The sequence below is a fragment of the Xiphias gladius genome, chromosome 18 (genome assembly GCF_016859285.1).
Source record: "Xiphias gladius isolate SHS-SW01 ecotype Sanya breed wild chromosome 18, ASM1685928v1, whole genome shotgun sequence".
Classification (NCBI taxonomy): Eukaryota; Metazoa; Chordata; class Actinopteri; order Istiophoriformes; family Xiphiidae; genus Xiphias; species Xiphias gladius.
In genome coordinates, this window is record NC_053417.1 from 18,799,717 (window position 1) to 18,824,053 (window position 24,337).

At 40.8% G+C, this 24,337-nt stretch overlaps 1 protein-coding gene across 2 annotated transcripts in view; it reads left to right on the top strand.

The window, feature by feature from the left end:
- LOC120803713 (poly(rC)-binding protein 4-like) overlaps positions 1-24,337 on the top strand; it is a 50,991-nt gene that overhangs the window by 16,264 nt on the left and 10,390 nt on the right. Inside the window, exons 1-9 of one of the 2 annotated variants that reach the window (XM_040152503.1) lie at positions 10,695-10,730; positions 10,948-10,971; positions 12,661-12,693; positions 13,096-13,244; positions 14,518-14,634; positions 18,631-18,762; positions 20,957-21,085; positions 22,322-22,396; positions 23,665-23,736. In XM_040152503.1, coding sequence (XP_040008437.1) covers positions 14,611-14,634; positions 18,631-18,762; positions 20,957-21,085; positions 22,322-22,396; positions 23,665-23,736 — 432 coding nt within the window. In that variant the 5' untranslated portion in view covers positions 10,695-10,730; positions 10,948-10,971; positions 12,661-12,693; positions 13,096-13,244; positions 14,518-14,610. Of the gene's footprint in view, positions 1-10,540; positions 10,731-10,947; positions 10,972-12,660; positions 12,694-13,095; positions 13,245-14,517; positions 14,635-18,630; positions 18,763-20,956; positions 21,086-22,321; positions 22,397-23,664; positions 23,737-24,337 lie in introns of those variants that run through there. The other variant, XM_040152502.1, reaches the window with a different exon arrangement.

Sequence of the window (24,337 nt, forward strand, 5' to 3'; positions counted from 1 at the left end):
ACAAAATCACATGAACACTGATTCATTTGTGATCTAGCAGCTTCAATGCGAATAAACAGTGCAGATTTCTTTGTGTTGGACCTTCTTGTTCTGCTATGAAGAGAGCCTTTCTTATGGAACAGAATGTGACCCTGGCTGCTGTTCTTAAGACTGACCCAGTGGTTGACAGAGCCGAGGGCTGTCCCTGCTATGAAAAGATAGCACTGTGTGGAGCTCCAAAGACTGACCCAGCAGGCCTCATGACTCCCCTGTTGTGTCTCGCAAAGAGTCTCATGAGTGTGATTTATTTAGTTCAGAAGTTACCCTGAAAGAGCAGCTTTCATGCTGTCTATACTGTGCAGGGAGGGACTCAAGGAATAAGGATAGGTGTATGTTAAGTACGCCACGCTAGTGAGGAAGTGCTGTATATCAGGCGAATAAGCTAAAGGGCTGCCTTCGTGTCAGTAATCCGCTTCGCTCTACAGTACACTAAATGGAGGTTTTTCTTTCAATTGGCCATCTGCATCAGCGTGTGTGTTTTTGTGTTGCGACCAAGGAGGAGAGAAGCTTTTTATCCCCCTCTTCAGCTGCCAAGTGCCTGAAATATTTAACAGGGACTGCACTATTTTTGGGTTTGTGCTCAGTTTGTTGTGGGGCTTACGTAATACGTAGTTTCAGCTAGACGTGGATGGTACTGCTGTATAGCCAATAACACACCATCGGCTTGGCTCTGATTTTGCAGCCATACTCTACGGCACTATAAAGGATACTGTACAGTAAATCGGAGCAAGGACTCCTGCACCATCTGTGCACTGATGAATTTAATTGCCATATTTAACACAGTGTCTTGCACTCCAAGGAAGCAGGGCCAGTCCACATCTTCTTAGGTTACTTGTTTATCAGAGATATCGATCAACTCTTCTCTCTTCCCTCTGACTGTCCCCATCTGTCCCTATTTCTCTCTCAATTTGTCTCCCGTCTCTCTCCAGTGTTCTTCTTTCTCTCCTCTCCTCTCTCCTCCGAGGTGTCAGATTTTCTGACTCATGCCCTGGTGTGGAGGATGGGAGGAAAGCGGGGATGAAAGAGACGAGAGGAAAGTCATTTTGCAGTTAGAGAGAGTGACCTTCATCCAGTAAGAGGGATGGTATAAAAGCTGGAGTTAATACCCTGCCAAAGTGTATTCTCCACCATGCCAAAAAACCATTCAGAATGATATATGGTCCCTAATAGAAGCTCTCTAATAATAAGAAGCATGCCACTGTAAGTCAAGGCAAGGCAAATGACCAGAAAATTCCAGTGTTGAATCCAGAGGGATAAACACTCTGAGGAAGTCAAACTGTGTAATCTAATGAAAACAGCACTGCAGCATGTGACATCCGAAGCCGGTTAGAGATTTTCTTAAATTTAATGTAAGAGATCTATACATATAAAAGATTAGTTTGCAACTGAGATCGTGCTGCAATGATTAGATGATTAATTGATCAGTCGATCTGCAGAAAATTAATGGCAACCATTTGATAATCAATTAATCGCTTCATTCACTTTTCAAGCAAAAAAAGCCAGACGTCTCTTTGGTTTTAGCTTGTTAAATTTGATTATCTGCTGCTTTTCTTTGTCATATACAATAGTAATTTGAATATCTTTGGTTTTTCGGATAGATTGTTGGATAAAACAATGAATTTTGAAGACATCGTCCAAGACTATGGTAAAAAATAAAGGGCATTTACTGAGATTTTATAGACAAACATTAAGTCACTTAACTGAGAAAATAATCAGCAGATTATCTGATGTAAACATAAATTGCAGCCCTAAACTGAGACAAGGGACGCTAAATGACAAGTGTATAGTGTATGGGCTTGGGCCACAATGTCCCATTGCTAACTAAAGCCAGCGTAAATACAGGCTCAGATGGTGTCACTGTGTGTCTGGAACCAGCAGCCACTTAGGAGATAACAGCCGACAGAAACACGGCCCTGTAAGGTTCATTATCTGTATGTTTGTGTTGTTTTATCCTGCTGGCAATAATGAGAAGGAGGAAGGAACTCAGGTTTACCTAATGAGGAGACGGGATCCTTTGTGAAAACCACTGGATAAAACTTTGATCAATGTCTTTTTCCTTACAGGGTGGCCATCTTTAAAAGGTGTATGCTTGTTGATAACCATTGAGCCTGAACTAACTAAATACTGCTCCAGCCTGACAGCCACAGAGACCGATGGCTTAGGATAGACTGCCATAATGGAGTGTCAATTACGCTGCTGTTCATTAGCTATTGGATTCACTCATAATTATGCAGACTCTGCCACAGAAGGTGATCTGTGTCTAAGCCTCGTAGACAGATTGACATGATTGTAAGTTGCCCTGACAGGATGAAGCGCTGAAAGTATTGATTCATGCCACCTTGGGGTACGCCAGAATTTGCAAAAGCTCCTGTTTCTGATGTCAGTAATTTGTCCATGTTGTGGCTCCTGAGCTGTCATCACAATGATAAAAGTGGAATGACAGGTGGTGTAATGTTGAGATATAATCTGCTTTTTTGCATAGATAAGAGACTTTTAGTTCTGATCCAGTCAAAAATATGTTTTGGGAATGAGGGAGATATAATATTTTGTTATGAATATGAATCTCATTTAATAACCAATTTGACAGTGCTCCAAATTCTTCACGTCAGCCAGAAAACCCACACAATTTTTGAAGATGCCTCCAAATTCCTACATCAGTAAATCTGTCTCAGCACTTTGATTTGAAACCTGCGATTGCAACTTTTCATCAGATTTGTTTATAGAAGCTGCAGGAAAATCTTGTACTTCTATACACTCTTTCAAACACCAGAGATTATGGATTAAAAAACACACTGCCGGAGCTTAATCTCGTCAACGTCGGGCCATATTTAGGTGCAGTGGCTGCAGTGAACGTGGCTGTTGGCTTCCTCTCTGGTGCAGGGAAGCCGAGCTGGCTCCAGGAGCAGCGAGCAGCCCGGGGTTGTGATAACCTCCTCTTGGGCCTTGTGGTTGACAGGCGGCTCGCGCTGCAGGCCGACACGGTTATGCTTTAACACAAGATGAAGCCGGGGGGCTGATGGGAGAGGACAGTCCTCTCTGCACTGAGGGCTGACCCCTCCCATTATATGTGACACAGCTGAGACAGACATGCTGAGAGATGAAACACTGCTCTTTAATTTCAAGCCTCTCCTGTTTCACAGCTAAAGCCCTCTCCTCCTGTCTGTTTTCTTTTTTCTCTCTCACACCGCAGTGGAAACATTGTTGAAGTGCAGCTATACTCATTGTCAAATCTAGGGCTTTCAAGTCTTAGAGTTGTGATCTTTTGCTCAAGGTATATAATAGAGCTACAGGATACATGAATATTTAACTTCAATCCCCTGAAACATATTTTCTCAATCAGCTTCTTAATTTTAGTAATGGGGTTTATCATGTGCACACAATTTTCTCCCAAAGACAGATCAGTTTTGGTGATTTTCCAAAACTGATGTAGTTGTAGTGAAGTTGCCGGCACTGTCTCACACAATGCTAAGGAAGCAGATTAGCTGAGCTTTTGAGTATTAAACACGAAGGATTTTTAATGTTAACTCTGTTGTGTCTTTAGTCATGAATATTTAATATCATTGAGAAAAACTTAAGACTTGAAACCAAATTTTCAGGTGCTCTAAAACAACCTAGTTTACTTTAGCTATAGCTGACAGACCGTAAGGTATAATTCCTGAAGGTCCGAGAGGACGTTTAAAGTACGATTTATTTGTGCATGCCCTCGATGGTGAGTTACCATACTATACTAATTCAGTCAATTCAAGAATTGTCATTTACTTGGCACTCATATTTTATTTCATGTACCTGCAAGCTTTGTGGCACTTGTGGAAAGCTGAACTATATAGTATTGAGGCACTTTTTCTCAAAGACTTCTCCTTGAGCTACTGTGGTTTAGATTCTACCTCATTTGTGCGTCACTTTGGACAAAGGCAGCTCTCAGCTGTGTTATTATCACTCCGCGGCACGGCTCATAAAGCAATATTACTGATGAATCCCGGCACGACTCGTTGCTGTGATGTGGTTAAAGCTAATCCAAACATGCAGCCCATCTTTGAATATTTCATTCACACGGAATGGAGTTCATTTAATCAAGAAGCCTCTGCATAAAGTTGTAATTCTGCTGAATTATAAGTATTCAGAGTTGTGTTGATATGCAGTCATTAGCTGTGTTTGTTCACCGTCTTTCACTATTAAGAGCTAATACAGAGGATTTATCTTGTGTACAGGATGTATCAGATTCCTGGGCAGAAGCTCCACATGGCAGTACATTTTGTTTACATGTGTTTCCGTGTGTACCCTTGTCTAGATGTGTGTTTACTCCCTGAGGGTCTCATTTAAATTTGGAGGAGACTGGCTGACCACTAGTGTAGGGGAGCCTAGAGGACTCTATTTCTTTCCCCTCTTATGCTTGAAGTCAATTTTTCTTTGTCCTCATCATCTCATTGTGTCATCCGTGTCCCCAACATGGCAGTCGTTTGAGTTTGTTCATGACAGATAGCTGCAGAAAGTCCTCCTGTGGCACTTCTCAGCAGATCAAAGGCTGTCTGCTCTTGTGTTTCCACAGGACACTTTTCTCTGTGTGTGAATTGCAGCCTCCTTTCATCCTAGCAGCTGTATGTGGGCTTGTGTGTGCTTTGTTTTGGTGTACACAGACCTGGGAATGTGGCTGTGTGTGTGTATGTGGAGGGCTGTGCGAGAATGCGTGTGGATGGTCTCCAACTTCTTGCCGTCATTGTGCGCATGTACACAGGTTGTCACCCTCTCACTTCTCCATATGTGCCCACCCGGGGGACACCCTATCCTCTCTGCATCTGTGTGTTTATCGAGCAGACACTTGATACCCCGACCTCCTGTATGTACTGTATGCAGAGGGGAACCCTGTTTCCATCTTTCACCATGGAGACCAGGCATGTCCTCATTCCTTCTTCATTTCCCCTAAGCTGGCCCAGAGCTGTCTGTTTGCCGGTTCTGTGAGGGACATGGTTGTCTCGGAACAGGTGTCCAGTCCTCTAGACAAGCGGGTTGCACAACATCCTTTTCATCTTGACAATCTCTCTGGAGTAGATGCTCCTGAAAACATGGCAAGGAAAAAAAAATAATGCAGGCGGCTGTCATGGGATGTATGCTGGTTGCTTTTATCCATGACATCATTGAAGTGTGCCTCACGGAAGTTAGTGAAAAACACACTTTTGGATTTTTGATATATTAAAGGACATTTCTGGTTTATTTCATATTTTGGTAATAAAAGGGGTCTTATTTTCATAATGTTTGCCATCATTTCTCTAACATTGTACTTATAAGAAACAGTTAAGCACATATTTGTATCTGGTAAATTGTTCATGCTATCACTTGTTATATAGGTTAATGTATCAGTGAGGTTCAATAGTTCAATAGTTTTATGCTTATTTTGAATAGTTTATTGCAGGTGGACAGTGCTAAACTGTATATATTAGATATTATTCTTTCCTTGAGTGTTAGAATGCCGGTACATATTTTTTTATTAAAGGTGAAAACGCTGTAGTGTGCAAGTTTACATCAGTTGCTAAAAGACAGTAACACTTTACTTTAACGTCCCCTATTAGCATTTATAAACATCATATAAACATTTTTTTAACTAACGATTATTTTCACTATTGATTAATCTGCAAATTATTTTCTGTATCAATCAGTTTATCTATGAAGTGTTAAAAAAATGTGAAAAATGCCATTCACAATAACTTAACCCACAGCAGTGCTTTCAAATGGCTTGTCTCATTTGAACCAACAACCCAAAACCGTTTCAATTTACTGTCATATATGACAAAGAAAAACACAAATCCTCATATTTGATATGCCAGAACCAGATCTTATTGTATATTTTTACTTTAAAAAATGACTGGAAAGATTAAGTGATTAATAAAATTGTTTGCTGACTAGTTTTTTGTCGATTAACTAATCAATTTATACAATAATCGTTCTAGCTTTAAAACATTTAATAATTTGTTTATAATAAACTATAATTGTAAGATACAGAGAAGTGTGCAGACTTCTACAAACCTTTGACCATGCTGATAGGGTGCAACATCACGTAACTGTGTGAAATATGGATAGAACAAAAAGTCTGTGATGGTCTGGTCCGGGGTGTAGCTTTTTGTTTGGATAACATTCACCAGCCATGACGGTGTGATCAGAATTCAAAAATAAACCCTGAGTCAATGTTTTCCCTGTCTCCTGGACTTGTGGATTGGATTTAATTAAATTGAACACAAATCTAAACTAAAAACAAGAGTAACCTTGGAGCTATTATCAGAATATGATAAAATGGCCACAATTAACTGCTGAGATCTGGTAACAAATCCAAAAAAAGCCCAGGGTTAGCTAAACATATTTAGAAGAAACATAACTAAGAGTCTACAACCATGCTGTTACACATGCTTAACATCAGCATATTCACCATCTTAGTTTAGCATATTAGCATGCTAACATGTGCTAATTAACATCAAACACAAAGTACAGCTGAGGCTGAGGGAATGTCTCTACTTGTGCATTTTCAATATTTTGTCATGAACCAAAATATGATTCTGACCTGGCAGTGGTGCTAAATGGAGAGTCAGAGGATCACTGAAGTGATTACAATCCATCCTGAGGGGGCATGAATGTCTGTAGAAAATTCACGGCAATCCTTCCCACAGTTGTCGAGAAATTTCACTCAAACCACTAATGTCAAGCTCATGGTTGGCAATACACTAAAGTCTGTGGATCACCAAAGTCACTAGGATACATCTCCTGGGGATCATGAATGTCCGTACAAAATTTCAGCCAATCCAACGGATGGATATTGAAATATTTTACTGGATAAGAGAAAACTTTGACTTGCTGCGGGTGCTACAGGAAAAGTCAGTGGATCACCAAAGTCGTGAGGATTGTTCCCCTGGGGATCATGAATATCTGTACCAAAGTCCATTGCAATCCATCCAGTAGTTTTTGAGATATTTCAGTGAATGACGTAAATGTCAACCTGGTGGTGGTGCTAGAGGAAAAGTCTGGTATATTTGAGATATGAGTGTGGACTAAAGCGGTGGACCGAGAGCCCAGAGCCATGCAGCTAGCGAGGCTAAAAACAAAGGCAAAATGTGAAATTATTACACAAACTGCCCATTGTAAACATCCATCACAGTTCACAGACCAACTTTGTAGTTCAGCTTTGACCTTTCACTCCTCCTGCGCAATGAGTGATCATTACCGACATTTCAGGTGAACTAACTTTCGACATTATCTCCACATGAAGTGGTTTAGATAGTCTGGCCAAAGTCTTGTCTTGTTTACAACCTGAGTGATTGTTGGTGATTTTGGCACATCAGACATGTCACCATGTTCCCAGATCTCAGACACAGAAATGATTTTCAAAAAGTACAAAAATGTGACCCAAGTAGTAACAAAACAGGATCATCCTTTAATGTTTTTAAAATTAGTTGCCACGTATTTTAAACTGGTTAATGGCAGACTGAAGAGAGACATAGCTTTGTGGCAATTTGTTTTTGTGTCAGTCATTTGGTTTCACAAAGTCATGCTTAATTTAGTGTATATAAAGACGAATACAAGCAATGACTCGCAACAGGAGCTCCCGCATACTGGATGCAGTCAGGCAGAGCATGACCAAGGTTAACAGTCAGTGATAGAGGAGCACGACAGTAGATGGACTCTCCGCCTCTCTCCTGGTCTGACTGTATTTTGGCAGCCTGGTGCTGCAGTATGCACTATGCTAATTCCCTGTTCTGAGTTACCAGGTCTAATTTAGAACAGAGGGGCTCTGTTCATCCTGGAACGCCGCTGCTTGGCATTCTGGAAATGAGGAGTTCAGAGGCTCACCACCCTCACACAAACACAGAGCACATGCCTTGTTATCAGCCCACAGAACTGCGCATAATGATCCCTCCAACCATTAACTCCTAATGCAATAAAGTAGTAACATTTTAGCCATGCCCTTCAGTGCCTAAACATAATGAAGTTAGCCCATGGGTTGCACAAATGTGATACCACATGTGCTCAGGACGCATTGATCAAGCTTAAAGTCATGATTACTTGGCCTTGTGTCTGTAGCTGACAGCAAGCAAAATGTTCCAGTTTTTGTTTATCTCCAGCCAACCCCATGGTCTTTGTTTGATATTTATGAAAATTGTATAGAGATGACTTTCTAGTTTTGTTAGTCAGTCCAATGAGCATCCCGTTCAAAAGAGTAGAGGAAGTTTGATTTGATGCAATGTAATCCGGCAAATTGGCACTCGGCTTCACTTACTTCCACATTTTGGTGTGTCAGATTTTGCCACAGCCATGGATTGAATACAAAACACATACAGGCAGTCAAGCTCTGTGACATCTTAAAGAAGCACGCGTATGAGTGTTTGAACCTGTCTTTGAAAGCATCCGGTGCATAAATAAATCAGTGAAGCAGCGATTGCCTCATGCACTGAGGAAAAGCAATAAACCTGCCTACAACAAGTCTGTCAGGAATTGGATCTAATCTAAAATAACACCAATTTATTAAACATGATCTCCTCACATAGCTCACTAAATCTACAAACATTGCAGCAGAGGGCGATTATACAGTGGCACTGTAGGTTGGTTGGAATGCACTTGGCAGACAAACAAGTGGCCTTGATGAGTCAAAGAGGAGAGAATCGCTTGTTTCTGTGTTGGTATTGAATACAAGTGGTTAAACATAATTCTGGTGAGTAATGGATTCCACTCTCAGGTGTGGTTTTTCCACAAATATCTGAAAAGCATCATTAAAAACAAATTCATTCTATTATTGTATTGAAAGGAGAGCTGATACAATAAAATTATCGTTAGTTTGGTTAATTAGCAGCTCTTACTGAATAAATCATAATCATTTGTCATGTCATTACATGTACTTTGTTACAAGTAAAAGTCCTGCCTTCAAAATTTTACTGAAGTAAAAGAATTATTAGCATCAAAATATACTTAAAGTACCAAAAGTAAAAGTACTCATTATGCAGCATGGCCACTTTCAGAATAAAACATATTATATTATTGTATACATCACTTAAGTTTTGCAGCCGGTAAAATTGTGGCTAATTTTAACTGATTTATATAGTGCTGGGTGGGCTGGGCATCCTAATTTATATGTTGATTATATGTTGTATTAATAATCTGAATGTGCAAAATAACTAAAGTTGTCAAGTAAATGTAGTGGTGTAAAAACTTAAATATTTCCCTCTGAAAGGTAGTAGAGTAGATGTAGTCAGCTAAAGGACAAGTACCTTAAAACTGTATTTACTTTAAATACAGTACTAAGTAAATTTACTTACTTTCTACCACTGAATCTGGAAAATTACACATTCTACTTATCACGCGGCAACTAGCTATATCTATCAAATATTTATCTACCTACTTCTCCTGTCCCCACTGACAAATGTAAGGAAATACAAAACAAGGGGAAACAAGAATGATTCCATGAAGTAATTGTACACATCATGCTTAGACTGCGAGCAGCCAGGTGAGGCACACATTAATCATCATACCGTATGTCACATAACTGACACGCACGTAGCCACTGCCACATTGTTATTCTGGGATCATTACAGATGCTTTTCATTTGCTGTCTGTGTATAAATCCTGCTCTGTCTACCCAGAGGAAGTATTTTTTTTTTTTTTTTTTTTCTCCAGCCAACTGTGATGGAGCAGATAAAACCAGGTCCCCAAAGAAAAAGAAACCCCAAACATTTTCAATTTTATGAAAACTGTTTCGAATTGAATTTGATTAACTTTGCATCAATCTCACGCCACGATCGTCTGCAAGGAAATTTCCTTTTCCTTTTTTTTTTCTTTTTCGACCCAATTTCAAAAATCACTCAGCTCACTGTGATAGAAACTGCTTGTCAGTTAATGAAGGCACAATCAGTGTGTTAGTCATCGATGCCCACCCACAGTCTGTTAGGACCCCAAAGCTCTGATGAGATGCAACATCGCTGACACTGCTGGTGTTTATGGTCAATATCCTGCACACACAGTGGTTATTATTATGACTTTGTTATGAATCACCATCAATATTAAATTGACTCATACAAATGAAGCAGTTCGTCACAGAGATACTTGATTAGAATGTGGTTCGTGGAAGACCATCAATGGTATGAATGTGTTTGATTTCAGCTTTGATTTGTCCTCAATTCATCTGAATGTCTTTGATCTCTGGGAATAATCATTCAGTCAATGGTGCAGTTACAAGCATGTGGTTTGTGAGAACAACACAGCCATTAGTTTTAATAGTGGCACATAATGTTCAGTGAATATTGACTCTGAATTCATGTTTCTCGACAAGGGTTTTTAATGTTTGTGTGTGCATCCATAAGCTCCATCTTGAGTGTAAACAATGGTGTTTAAGGGCATTAATGTATACGTTTATGACTTGATTCATACATTTCTTTGGTAGGATAAAAGTGTTGTTTGTTCCAGGGCATATTTGGTTGAAACACTTAACAATTTGTTTTAACGTCTTTTTTTTTTTTTTTTTTTCTCTCAGAGCAGCACTGAAGGACATCGGAGAGCCAGAGAACGAGCGCTGGCCTTCGTTTGACTGTGTGACCAGCGAAGGAGCCCCGTTCATGCGTCTCCCTGCATGCCACTCCCACATCACTATGAACTGTGAGCAGGACTTTGGAGACGGGGGCTTGGGAGTGACCCTCACACTACGACTGCTCATGCATGGAAAGGTACAAGCATTCTGCTCACATTGTTGAGTGATGAATACACCCTACAGTACTGCAGGCTTTTTTTTTTTTTTTTTTTTTTCATATTTGATGCTGCTTTATGAATAATATACCTGATTCATAGAAATTGATGAATAATGGAAGGTTTCTACAAGGATTATAGTTTTTTGCTTTTTCCTTTTTTAATTTATGTATATACTTTTATCTCTTTGTATTTTAGGAGGTCGGCAGCATCATAGGAAAGGTGAGATGTCCTATTTTTCTTCTACTGTACAAATTACTGCATGTATTAAGGATATTAATTATAAACACAGAAGGATGTACCTTTATCAGAAGAGGTAGATGTTTTAAAATCCTCTAACTGTGTCTAATCTTATGTAAATCTATAGTTATTTCCCATTGCCCTAAGACAGATATCTTGTTGATGCCTTTTATGTGAATTCATCATAAGCCTTTGAAGAATATTTTTTTCTCTCCATCTTGATTCTTTTTTGAAATCAAAACAGAACCCCTAAGCCCTCTAAAAAACAATGGTTGCTCTGAATATCCCCATCCTAAATGTAATTGCCTTAAACCAACCCTATAAACTCTGCGCCACTACCCCCAACACCCATAATGCAACACAGTAATCCATCAAACAAAAACATTAGTGCATTGACTGCAAGCCTCCTGTTGAAACTGAGCTCCAAAGACATATTACTTTTGGCCCCTTGTGGGCATTTTTAGTGTCTGTCAGGAAGGGCCTGGCTGCACTGTGTTGCTTCAGTAGCTCCTGCAGTCTAGCCTTGTAACACAACACCTACAAAAGACATCAATACAAGAAAGAACAGAGACAAAGAATAAAAAATAATGAAGAAAGTAAAGTGCATTGGAAAGGAAGACATCACAATGGATGCTGCAATGAGTTACAGAAATCAAAATATCTAAGAGGAAATTGGGAATGAAAAGAAAGGGGGAGAAAGAGAGAGATGAGTTTGGCTCATACTGCAGGCGGGTCTCACCAACTGGCGTGTGAATAACACATCAGTTTCCTTAAGTCATTTGGCGTGTTATCACTACACATTTTTTGCTTTTCGCATGTCATTTCAGGCCATGTTATTTCTCTACTGACTAACCCCTAACCCTCCCCCAACCCTGAGCCTGACCCTAACCAAAACGCGAAAAGCTTAAAATGCGTAGAAATTACACGCAAAATATCCCCAAAATTGGCGGGTTATTTAAACGCAATCCCATGAAATCAAGTCACGTATTGTGCAGCTGGAGAGAGAGAGAGGCACTTGATCTACAGCACTTGGACTAATAACTTGCCACTCCATCCTCCAAGCCTTTTTGCCCCCTACTATCTCAAACCTCTCATCGCTTTCCCATCAATAGAAGACCGACACCAGAGTTGCAATGGACCACAAATGATATGTTTTCCTAGAACGTACCATAAATGACAGTCTAGCTCAGGGTGTGAGATGATACTGTTTTTGATGCTCTTATGCGAAAGTGATCGTCAGTGGGCGCACAAAGGTATGAAACAGAGGTGTGGTAGCTTGGATGGACATTAGCCAAAAGAAAACGGGGGACAGGAGAAGAAACGATCCAAAAAAAACCAGCAGAGGATGTGCTGCAGTGTGACACAAGCCCGACAAAATGTTCTCGTCCCTGGCAGGTCTTCACACACACTGAATACACAGCCTTTACAGCAGGTGTATGTCCCCCTCAGACGGTCACATGCATTTGATATGTTTTTGAGACAGTAGTGCAGGGGACGCCACCGCGATACCCCTGCATATAGCTGGAACTTGTTCTGAGAAATTCTAATCAGACTTACATTGTTTGGAATGGCGGGTTTCACTTAGAGGTCGAGGGCACGGATGTAACTGTATTTTTCAAAGGAAGCCCATTTGATTCCGATTAAAGCTGTCCTTCATCTGCTCTTTTCCAGAAAGGAGAGACTGTGAAACGGATACGAGAAGAGGTAGGCTACAGTGTCCATGATTTAATGATTTGTGTATTTATTGGCATTTTTTTACTTTCTGCTTAGAAAGTCATGCTATTTGCTGTTGATATACACCGATGAGGCACAACATTAAAACCAGCTACCGGTTATAATGTTGTGGCTGAATCGGTGTATGTGTGTTTATGAGGGACTAGCTGTTTGTGTGTGTGTGTGTGTGTGTGTGTGTGTGTGTGTGTGTGTGTGTGTGTGTGTGTGTGTGTGTGTGTGTGTGTGTGTGTGTGTGTGTGTGTGTGTGTGTGTGTGTGTGCCAGCATCACCATACAGCCGAAATAGGCACACTTTGTTTCCTGTTTCTTATACTAAGACATGAACCCAACGACATCTCTTTTATTTTCTGTCTTTTCTGTCTGTGACCACAAGTCAAGCAGGTTCATCTAATTCAGTGTCAGAAGGCCCTCTACAACTGGTCAGGCTTTCTGGCAGATGTCTGTATTAATAATAAAGCTGTGGGAGTAAGCTAATAATAAAGCCTGTTTGGGAGCTTTGAGTCTGAAAAGCACAGAGAACAGGTACATTGTTTGAATTGCCTTTTGGGCAATAACGGCACCTTTTGAATTTAAATCCTCTCTCTCCATCATTCACTACCCCTCCTCTAGCTCCTCTCTCCAAATCCCTTTTTCTTTCTTTTTCTGCTTAGAACAACTTCCTTTCTCTCTGTCTGCCCCTCCATACCCTCTTTATAAATCTCAAGGGTGCAGCCAAACTAATGGCGCTTGGTTAACTCTTTGTATTAAAAAGTAATTAGGCTGAGACTGTGGCGGCACATTTGATTCTTTCGCTGGCTGCTAAGGTTTTATGTTGTACTTTATGAGGCAGAAGGATAAACAGAGGAATAGTGAGGTCATGGGACAATGCAGCCCCGCAGAGCTGCTGGATAAACCACTCACCCATGGTAGTCATCCATCCATTCATCCAGTCAGCCAGGCAGTTTTGGCCTTTGTTACTTCCCAACTGTATGAGCTTCATCCTGTCAGTCTGTCCCCGGGGCTTACAGCTACAGTGGGAGCATGACTCACTGGAATGACTGGAGAAAATGGCCCAGAGGACAGCGTGTTGTCCTGTCTCTGCTCATGTGACTTTAACTCACAGAAATACAAGGACACACAATGGAGTTAGAAGAGGCAAGGGGCTTTATTGTCCGAGGGCAATGCCCTGAGGAGAAACTCTATTAGATTGTCAGTTTGAGATACAGAAATGTGCCGTATAGCTTTCAGCCTCACCTCCTTTACCTCGTGTCACTTGAAGTTACATGAGGCAAAGGAGATTAAAGGAATAGTTTGACATTTTGGGAAGTGTGCTTATTCGCTTTCTTGCTGAGAGTTAGATGAGAAGATGAGTCATGTCTTTACGCTGAAGCTGCAGTCAGCTGGTTAGCTTAGCTTAGCATAAAGACTGGCAGAAGAAGGAAAAAACTAGCCTGGGTCAGTCGAAAGGTCCACTGGTTAAAAAAAACAAAACAAAAAAAACACCTACCCGTGCCTCGAGGAAGTCGCTCCCAACCAAAAAAAAGTCAAGCACAAAACTCCCTGAAAATCCGCAACTTAACATGTTTACTCTTTGGTTTTTGTTTGGATCAAACAAACCAGATACAACATGTTAATTAGTGCGTTTTAAAGCTGCTGGTAGGCATGGTAACGGTAGGCGGAAGGCCAGACTAGCTGTTTTCAGTGGGTAAGGTTAGTATGTTGTCTCGGCAAGACCGCTAAAAAGGGTATTCCCGAAATGTCTAACTATTCTTTTGAAGTTGACCGTTAAGTGACCCAATGACCTCTGTCCCCACAGAGCAGCGCTCGGGTCAACATCTCAGAGGGATCCTGTCCAGAGAGGATCATCACCATCACTGGCTCTACCGACAGCGTCTTCAGAGCTTTCACCATGATCACATACAAACTGGAAGAGGTAACTGTAACTGTAATGCATGATGCTGATTGTCATCAAATTCGAGTCGAAGCAGCTCATGTCGTCATCTCCCATAAACAAGCCACCATGACAGTTTTGCTCTAAACCAAAACTGGAGGAATGATCGAGGATCGTTTTGTGTCTGACAGTGTTTCGTACAGAGGAATACAATCAGGATACAATAAGAAATATATATGTGGAAAGCTTTTGCAGCCAAAATAACTTGTTTGTGAGACCCACTGTATCACAAAATATCAATTCCCCATAATGTTCTAGACTGAAGTGATGGTAAGAAAAAATTTTGGCTGTGTTTCATAGCACTTGACGTGCTTTCACATAAGATTACACTGCAGACAAAAATTTGGGATAAGTGGATGTAGCTGCTGTTGCAAATTCTTTTTCTCTTTTGGAAGTAGAAAGGCACGATGTGTGAGCTTCGTCGTTTTTCTTGGGCCATTTCACATACGGTAAATGCCTTTGTACTTTTACCGTGCAACACTGAGTTACAATGCACTCAGTAAAAGTGCAACTGATACTAATTTGTACCTGTTAAAGGGAAGGATTTGTATATCTTTTAATGGTCTCCTAATGAGTTATAAATGACAGGTTCCTCATGCTATTAATCCCCATGGTGACTGTCCATCACCGCGCTTATTAATACGGTGGAATGAGAGCCGTCATCAAGCGGATTTAGCATCACAGCAGATGCTGGCAAGGAAACGGGTTCTCTGCTCTGCTCAGGTCGACGGCCATCAGTAAGCACACACTGGCTGGGAGCACAGTGCAGTATTAATTAAAGATCTCTCGGACTCACCTCTTTTCAACCCTGAAACTCTTGGGTTTCCATGGCAACATGTTGGCTGACCCACTGCGCGCCGCTTCCAACATTGTTGAGTTATTGTACGTCTGACACCTTTAATTAAAAACAAAGGGGAATAATATGCTTTTTCGGCCACTGAGTGTTAGACTCAAGGTTTTTTTTCTGTCTCAGTAGTTTATGAGCAATACAGCTTCACTTAGTTCTTTCATTTGGCAGTTGATCACTTGTGTGTGTTTCTCCCGGTGTTTTATAGATGAAGTTTTTCCCAACTACTGCCACATTTATGCAAAGACGGTGATCTAATAATCTCAAGATTGTTCTAATAACACATGACATGCACTACAGTATCATACATGTATTTTTTTTCCCAGGTGTAAAGGCACAGCATGCAAAAAAAAGCCATATAATCTCTCTGTATTGGAGTCCTTATCCCACCAGCAACACAATATGCCTTGGGGATTTAAGCCCAGCAACTCTTTGTGTGAGCAGTGCTTGTGTAACCCACTGTCTTATTTCCGCCAATTCGCTTTGAGAGCCTGGGAGTATGGGAATGTTCACGGTTGCTAAAATGTGGCTTATATTTTTAGATCAAATCGAAAAAATGACGCCCAGAGTCTTTTGATTGTACAGATGAGCTGTGTGCTCTTCTTCTAATGAGACGAGACGTCAGAGAGCCTGATCCGACTCGCTAAATATAGATACGGAGCAGAGAGGCACAAGAGCCACATCAGAAAATTTAAAGTTCACAGTTATTGGGAACATTATACAGTTAGCTTCAAAAGCAAAATCCCTTGAGGCTACACATCCACGCTGTCACCTCTTGAGTCAAACTCTGCTAATGTTATTGCAAACTGGCCCCAACACAAACCATACAAACACAAGCATTCTGTCACACATTTTTTTGTGTGTTGAACTCTGATGGGATGAGAGACATTGTGGAGTATTTACATTTCAAAGGTTCACAGAGACACACTGTTTATTTATTAAAAGCTCAATCTCCACCCACAGCAGAGCAGACGGATGTTTGCTACCTGCACCGTAAAACACTGTTCAACACTCTTCAAATCAGTAGGGTTCCGTGTCTAAATACTTTGTCTAAGCTTTCAAATACATTCAACAAATACAGACGACGTAGACATATTCTGCAGCCATTTTTTCCTGGGCTGTTATTATCATCAGCCATTGTTAGTTACATACGTTGATATACGTTTTAACTTTATCCACCGTAGGTTTGATGTTAAATAAGTGAGTCTTATCATTAAATATTTGTTCTTCAAAATTTTATGCCTTTAAAATAATATGTAATTAGACCCGCAGTCATCTATCACAATATAGCCTCTTAAAAGGGTTTGTCTTTAAATTTTTTCATGCTCTCAAGAGGTTTCCTCAATGGGTCCAACATTCCTGACAGATTAAACGGAATAGTATGACCTTTTGAGAAACATGCTTATTCACAACCAAATACAGAAACGTGCTGCAAATACAGAAAAAAAGTTTCTGTATTTGCAGCGCACCAGTATTTGGCTGTGTTTTCTCACTTAATATCCTTTTTATAATGCTGCGCATGTGTCGTCAGATTGGTGAAGATGTTTTGTTTTGTTGCATACAGTTTTCTTAAATTTCAGTGTGTTGAGCTTTCAGGGCCACCATATTATTTGCTTTCTTGCTGAGATTTAGATGAGACGATCGATACCAGACTCATATCTGTCCATTAAATATGAAGCTAAAGCCAGGATACAGCAAGCAGGGGGAAACAGATAGTCTGGCTCCATCCAAAGGAAAAAACGGAAAAAAAAAAAACGCAAGGTGCTGTTTTTACTCTTCAGTTATTACAAGGATTAAACAAAGAGAGGGTTATTTAGTGAGTTTTAGAAGTGAGGCTGGTAGGCAGATTTCTTAACCTTTGGACAGAGCCAGGCTACCTGTTTCCCTGTGTTTCCAGTCTTGTGTGTTGCACATTTAATACAACGTAACATGGGAGTGGTATTGATCTTCTCATCTAAATCTCAGCAAGAAAGCGAATAAGCGTAAAAATGTCAAACTATTCCTTAAAAAAAATTTAACCTCATCGTATGGCACTTTCTTAAAGGACCAGTGTGTAGGATTTAGTGGCAGTGAGGTTGCAGATTTCATGAGGACATATGTCTTCACATTGCATTGATGTGATTCCTGTAACCTTTAAATAAGTCCACAAATATGAAAGGACATTTTTCATATAAATTCGTTCATTCCGTTTGTTTCAAAAGAAATGAAGCACGGATTTGTAAACCAAGAGTACAGATTTACACATGGCTCTTTTTTTTTTTCTCCGCTGACCCCATAAACACATCTTCAGAAAGAAATCTCAAGGTGACCAGGTTCAGCCTGCTGGCAGCGGGAAGGACTGTTAGACAGTGTGCTCTGGCTCAGGTTTATCCAGCAGAGTGAAAAGCTCAAAGCACAATGCGCTCACTGCTGGTATTGCAATTATTGTTTTCCCTTTCATATAGAATTAAGCAGTTCATAAAAAATGATTAAGCAGCCTCTTTCAGACCCCACACTGGACTGGAGCTAATACATCGCTGGCCAGCCTCCTGTGGACTTCTCTCCTTGCACATGCTCAAATATACAGATACAGAAGCTGAGGTTAATTAGGCGCTGATGCTGCTCTTTGCTCTCTCTGCCTCACACCCAAAGCTCCACCTGCCATTTCCAGACTGGATCACATTTGCTCCATCTTTATTTCGATTCATGTCGATGCGGTAGAAATTGAGCTTGGCTGCGTTGTGACTGGTTCAGGGCAAATTATGAGTCTAGTGCCTACTTCCTTCATAATTTTGGATTTTGAGGTAGCGCTGGTAAGCAGTGAAATATCAACTTGGTTAAACATGTCATGGCATAACTGGGTAGATTTTAATTTTACTCCATTTGTACTGTTTGATTTCCAGTATTAAACACATTCAGTTGGTCACTTAATGAGTAAAGACTTGATAAAACTGAAATTGAAAGGTTGTTAAGATTCAAATTCAGCGCCTGTTCGATTCCTAATTGTAGGCATTAACCTCCTCGAGTGACTTATCTCTCCCTCCATTTCCACCTTTTCCTCTGGGGCTCTTTATCTCTTTCTCTCCCTCCTCTGTCTTTCCTGCCGACTCTCACCACATTTTTTTCCTTCCTTTTCTTATGACTCCCTCCAGGACCTCACTTCGCTGGTGGCCAACGGCACCATAAGCTCCAAGCCACCAGTCACCCTGCGGCTGGTCATCCCTGCCAGCCAGTGTGGCTCTCTAATCGGGAAGGGAGGGGCCAAGATAAAGGAGATCAGAGAGGTGAGCATCCAGAACACAAATCTACTCCATCCTCGCTTCGCAAGCTGGTCAAACCCTGAAATATGAAGAGAAAAAATCTGCTCCTGGAAATGAGGAAAAAGTTGCAGCTGGGATAGAGAGATATTTCCTTTTTTACAGTTGTGCTGCTTTTTTTTTTCCCCTGCTGAGTAATTGCACTAATGCATTTTATGTTCTTATTAGATGATTTGATTCAGAGTGACTGCCATTACAGCTTAAGGATATTACCACAGTTAGGCTGGAAAGGAGGTGATCGAGTTTATCTACAGCAGCAAAATGGTATAAAATAATGAATGTTTGAATAATTTGTCATAGATCACAAGCGCTACAAACGAATGACATATGACGAAGCAGAATTTACATAAAACAGAAAAAGGTACAAAGTTGTTCCAGCATTATTAGTTAGTTATTTTAGATAAAAATTAAGAGTCTGCAGCCGTGCCTCTGTGAGGCTGTACAGAGGCAAAGTGGTATTTTGACCTAAATGCTGCTATCATCATGCTAACATACTCACAGTGACCAACGCTAACGTGCTGACTTTTAGTAGGTTTAATGTTTCCCATGTTCACCATCTTAGTCCTCATCCCCTTTTCCACTGTCAGACCCGCCTAGATCTGCTGACTAATCACTGCTCTTCATTCCCTGTTAAAATCAAGGCGTGACTGGGTATTTTTCATCATTGGCTCTAAACTCTGGAATCGTCCCCCCCTCACTGATATCTTTAAAACTCGTCTTAAGACCCATCTCTATTCTTTAGCCTTTTATTAGTCATCATGAAGACATGACTGGAATCTCTATTATCATTCATTTGTTCTCTGTGCAGCACTGTTGTGTTTTTATGATTTTGTCCAAAACAATTTATTCTACGGTTTTATTAATATACTTATTGATCTTCAGAATTAAGTCTGTCTTTTTATTGCGTTTTTTAAAATTCTCACCTCTCTGTAAAGAACCTTGGTCATCATCTGTGGTTTTTAAATGTGCCCTATAAATAAATTGAATTTATTTAGATACTAAACAGAATGAGTAAAAAAATTGAACTGAGGATGGTGCTATATAAAAAGTCAGAGGATCACCAGTGACTAAAATTTCATCTTAAGGGGAACACAAATGTTTGTATCAAGTGTTATGTCAATCTGTCCAATAGTTTACCAGAATTGAAAACTTTGACCTGTTGGTGGTGCTAGAGGAAAAGTTAGAGGATCGCCAAAGTCAGTAGGATTCATCCTCTGGGAACCATGAATGTTTGTCCACAGAACCAAAAAAACCATCAGACCAACATTGTCCTCCTTACAGATATGCCGCTAATGTGGCTAAAAATATACCAATTCACAAAGCATGCACCATTTTGGATAAAAACAAGCAAAAATAATAATGGTCGCAGGTACCCTGTATCTGCACTTAGGTTGTTGCTAGACTAAAATTGGATTTGGAGCATTAAGGCAGGAAATTAGTGAGATAATGCAGCCCAGATAAATCACTTAGCACAACATACAGTATGACTCAGCAGTGGCAGCTTTGAGAGGGAAAAAGTCCTGACTACATTTAGGCCCAGTTGAAACATTAGGATTAAACTTATCAGATCTGTTGCCAGAGACATCTGACTCTGTCACTTTAGATCTGTACTACTCTACAAATAGAGTCTCTCTCATTTTAACCTTTACCTTCACCAGTAATAGCATCCAGTTTATTTAATGCAGTTAGATGGATTTTCATTCATAACCCAAATTTATTTCAAGCACAGATTTGTTTTGTTTGTTTGGTTGCCAAAGGACACATGCTCTCATGCAGAAGCATTTTGTTATGTGTGTGGTTCAACGATGGCCTCCAGGAATCCGTCAGTCTAATAGAAACATCAGCAAATGTGGATAAAGCATGAGAAGTTATACGCCTTGCCTGCAGACACACTAAATTAGGGATATGTCAGCTAAAATTAAGAGAATCACAGCTTGTTACTGTGGGTGACTTTTCACTTATCTCTAACCTGACAGGACTTGACGTTAAAAACGTACTACGGCGCAGATGGTCTCCTTCAGAGTAGGTGGAAAACTATGAGGTCAGCCAAGCCAGCAGGGAGGCACGGAAAGAAGCCATGGCAGTGTAATCACAACTTGTCTTATCTCCAGAATCAAACTAATCTTTTTTTTTTTTTTTTTCGAATCCCTATCATTTGCAGAGCACCGGAGCTCAGATACAGGTGGCAGGGGATTTGCTGCCCAACTCTACTGAACGAGGGGTGACGATATCTGGGAATCAGGATTCAGTAATCCAGTGTGTCAAGCTCATCTGCACAGTAATCCTGGAGGTAAGAAGCGTACTATCCCTCTCTTTACTCGACATAGTCACACCTAGCTGACATTTTGTCAGAGCTGTGCTGCTTCATCTACATGAAGGAAATAATTGCCGTTGACATCCATGTTTTCATTTGACCAACATGCAGTTATTGTCTGTTCCACTGCAGCAGAAGTTAATGCATTTTCAGTGGGCTGTGTAACTCTTCTTGTTTATATAATGTGATGGTGTTGCTTGGAAGTTGACTAGATTCACAGATCCTGTAGCATTATCCTTGTCTAGAACATAGGAAAGTACAAAGTACAAAGAAAGTAGAGCTGTTTCCTCATTATGTGGACCTATTGTGTTTAATCCACCAAAGAAGACATCAGATGGAGTCAGAAGGTGCAGCTCAGTATTGTTGGAGAGGACACTAAGCAGCTGAGAGAAAACAAACTGGCCTTCAGAAATATCTGTCCACCTTTAGACAACAGTTCTCTTGAGAAAATCGAAGAGGAGCGGAGAGAAAACAACCCCAAGCACAGTTTCTCCCTGTGTGTTCATGGAAGTGCACAAGTCCTTTTTGTTTTAGCATTGCAGCTGGACCTGACTGACTAATTGCTAGTTTGATCCAGTTTTCCAGGGCTTTCTTCAAAGGCTTGCAAGTTTCATTAGGATTCTGTACCAGTGGCTTCTTGCTTTTGGCTCCAAGATTTAAATTATGCAAAGTTATACAAAGAATTTGCTGTGACTGCTCCCGCAGAAAAGATGCTCTACATTTTAAACCCAAAAACAGTATCACCAACACTGCAGTTACTTGATGTGATATACACTGCCGTGTACACTGTATAATCTCCTTTTTCTTATTGGTGTTTGAAGAATTTTATCTTAAAATGTCTCCTTGTCAGTGGGTGCTTGATTTATCCAGAGGGCAAACCACTGCAGAGCCTTGAGGTCTGATTACAACTAAAGCTCAGAGCTATTATCCACAAAGACCCCTCACTACTCTGCTTCAATTATTTAATGAATGATTAGTATTATCAAAAGAAAAACAAGGCAGGGATTAATGCCCATGTCATGAGCAGTTTAGTTCATCATTAATTGTTATTGCACCAGAGAGTTTAACACCATTTGCACTTATGGCCTCAGTCTCTGACAGAAGTGTTGGCGTCATTTCAGAGTAGAAATGTAGAGATTATTCATGTCTATGAAATTCATGGTAAAGATTTATTACAACCTCTAACCCCTTGTCCTGTTTTTGAATCCTTAGTCTCCCCCGAAGGGTGCTACCATCCCCTATCGACCGAGCCCCTCACCAGCTGCCCTCCTCATCGCGGGGAACCAGGTAAAAGAGTGAGATTTTATCACACTAGTTGAGTAATTTATCTACAGAATGCTAGAGTGGCTGAGTATTTGTCAAACTGGGGGGCTGAGCCCCCCCCCCCTTAGGGTCATAAAGGCTTTACAGAGGGTTTGGGGTAGACTTGGGGGGGTTGTACTGTAGATCTTGTCAGAATAAGAGAAAATTTTGACCATGGTGCCTAGAGGTGGTCTGTATAAAATGTCACGGTAACCCATCCAGTTATTTTAGAGATATTGTAGTCTTGACTAAAGTAGTGGGCCGACAGCTAAAAACTTTGAGAACCATTGGATTAGCATTTGGGACTGACACGCTCACCTTCACAACTTACATGAAAGTCCAAATGGTTATTTGAGAGGATTTGGAGGGGGCATTGCCAATAATCAGATCTTTTATTCGATTCTTGGCGAACCCTTGTGTCGAAACAAGACTCATGTAGGTGCTCCTCAGTGGGGGATCGGGTGGTTTTTGTGTGTGTGTGTGTGTGTGTGTGTGTGTGTGTGTGTGTGTGTGTGTGTGTGTGTGTGTGTGTGTGTGTGAGTGTGAGTGTGAGTGTGAGTGTGAGTGTGAGTGTGAGTGAGGGTGGGGTCAAGTGCCGTAGATGCTTCTGTTTGAGAAGGGAAAGATATCCACCCTCCCATGGAGCAAGTCACAAGATTAGCAAGTGAGACTGGAGACCTGCCGTCTCCTCTGGCTACAGCAGCACCCAGATACTCTGCATAGCTGTCAGCAGTTCTGACACTGATTGTGCTGCCTCAGAGTCTGGTCAATTTCTGGACTGGCTTTGTGTTTTTGATATTCCTCATAATAAGATATCAAATTAAACCTGGGGCGAGGTCCTGGTCACTGGGAAATGGCCTTAATGAAGGCTGCACAGTGATAAGGGATGTTTGTATAATTTGTCAGAGTAGAAAATGAAGTGGAAAAGGAAAGGGTCTGCAGATGAGTCAGAGCCTCTAAGATGGTTAGGTGTGTTAAAGTGTCAGAAATGCAGTTTTGAGAGCCCATCTCAGACCAAATTTGATCTATAGCAGAGCCCTGGAAAAAAAATGAAACTGGAGGTTTTTGTAATTATTTTTACATCAAATTTACTGTGGAAGATTTCAGCCAGTAAGTACATATTTACTCTCACTAATCATCACTCCAAATGCAAGAACAACGACTGTCCAGACTTCATAAACAGGAATATATTTCAGTAATGAACTACATATTTTCACTTTGTGCTATGCTCATGTGTTGCTGTGTGTTTGTAGGTGTTTGAGGCATCAGAATTTGCCCCCCACCCTCTGTACTCAGTCACCCAGGGTGGCCTGGACCTCCAGCAGGTAACTGAACAATCATTCACGTGAAGTCCGTGAATAGTGTCTGTTTTTCTGAATATAAAAATCTCTCCAAAAATCAGCCGGCACGTTTCTAACATTGGTCTTAAACATCATTGTGGAGAACAGGAATGAGTTTCAGGGCTATGAAGATTTGAGTGGTGAGTGGGAGCAGGGGGGTTGTGTGGTATGTCCAAATTTACACAGTCCATCATCTGGCATGAGGCATTAAAAACAACAGCTGAGCGTAAGCTGCAGCTATTGTTCTAGACTGTCATAAGAGCTATAACCCCTCCTGAAACACGACGCCATCACACACCACCGCCACAGCTCCGCCGTCTGTTTTTTAGTCCTGCGTAGCTCTGCACCAGAAGCATATCAGCTTTAGAAATATTCCTCCCATGACAGCAATAGCAGATACTGTCATAATGTCAGAACAGATACGGCGGCATCTGACAAATCAGTCCTAGATTGAACAAATGTAATTGTGGGTAATGAAATAGAAAGATTTCACGGATTGAGGCCACTCATGCTGTAAATGGCAAGGTTATCGCTACTAATTTGTGGTGCTTGTGTGCTTTCCTATATAAACACAGCTCTGCTGTAC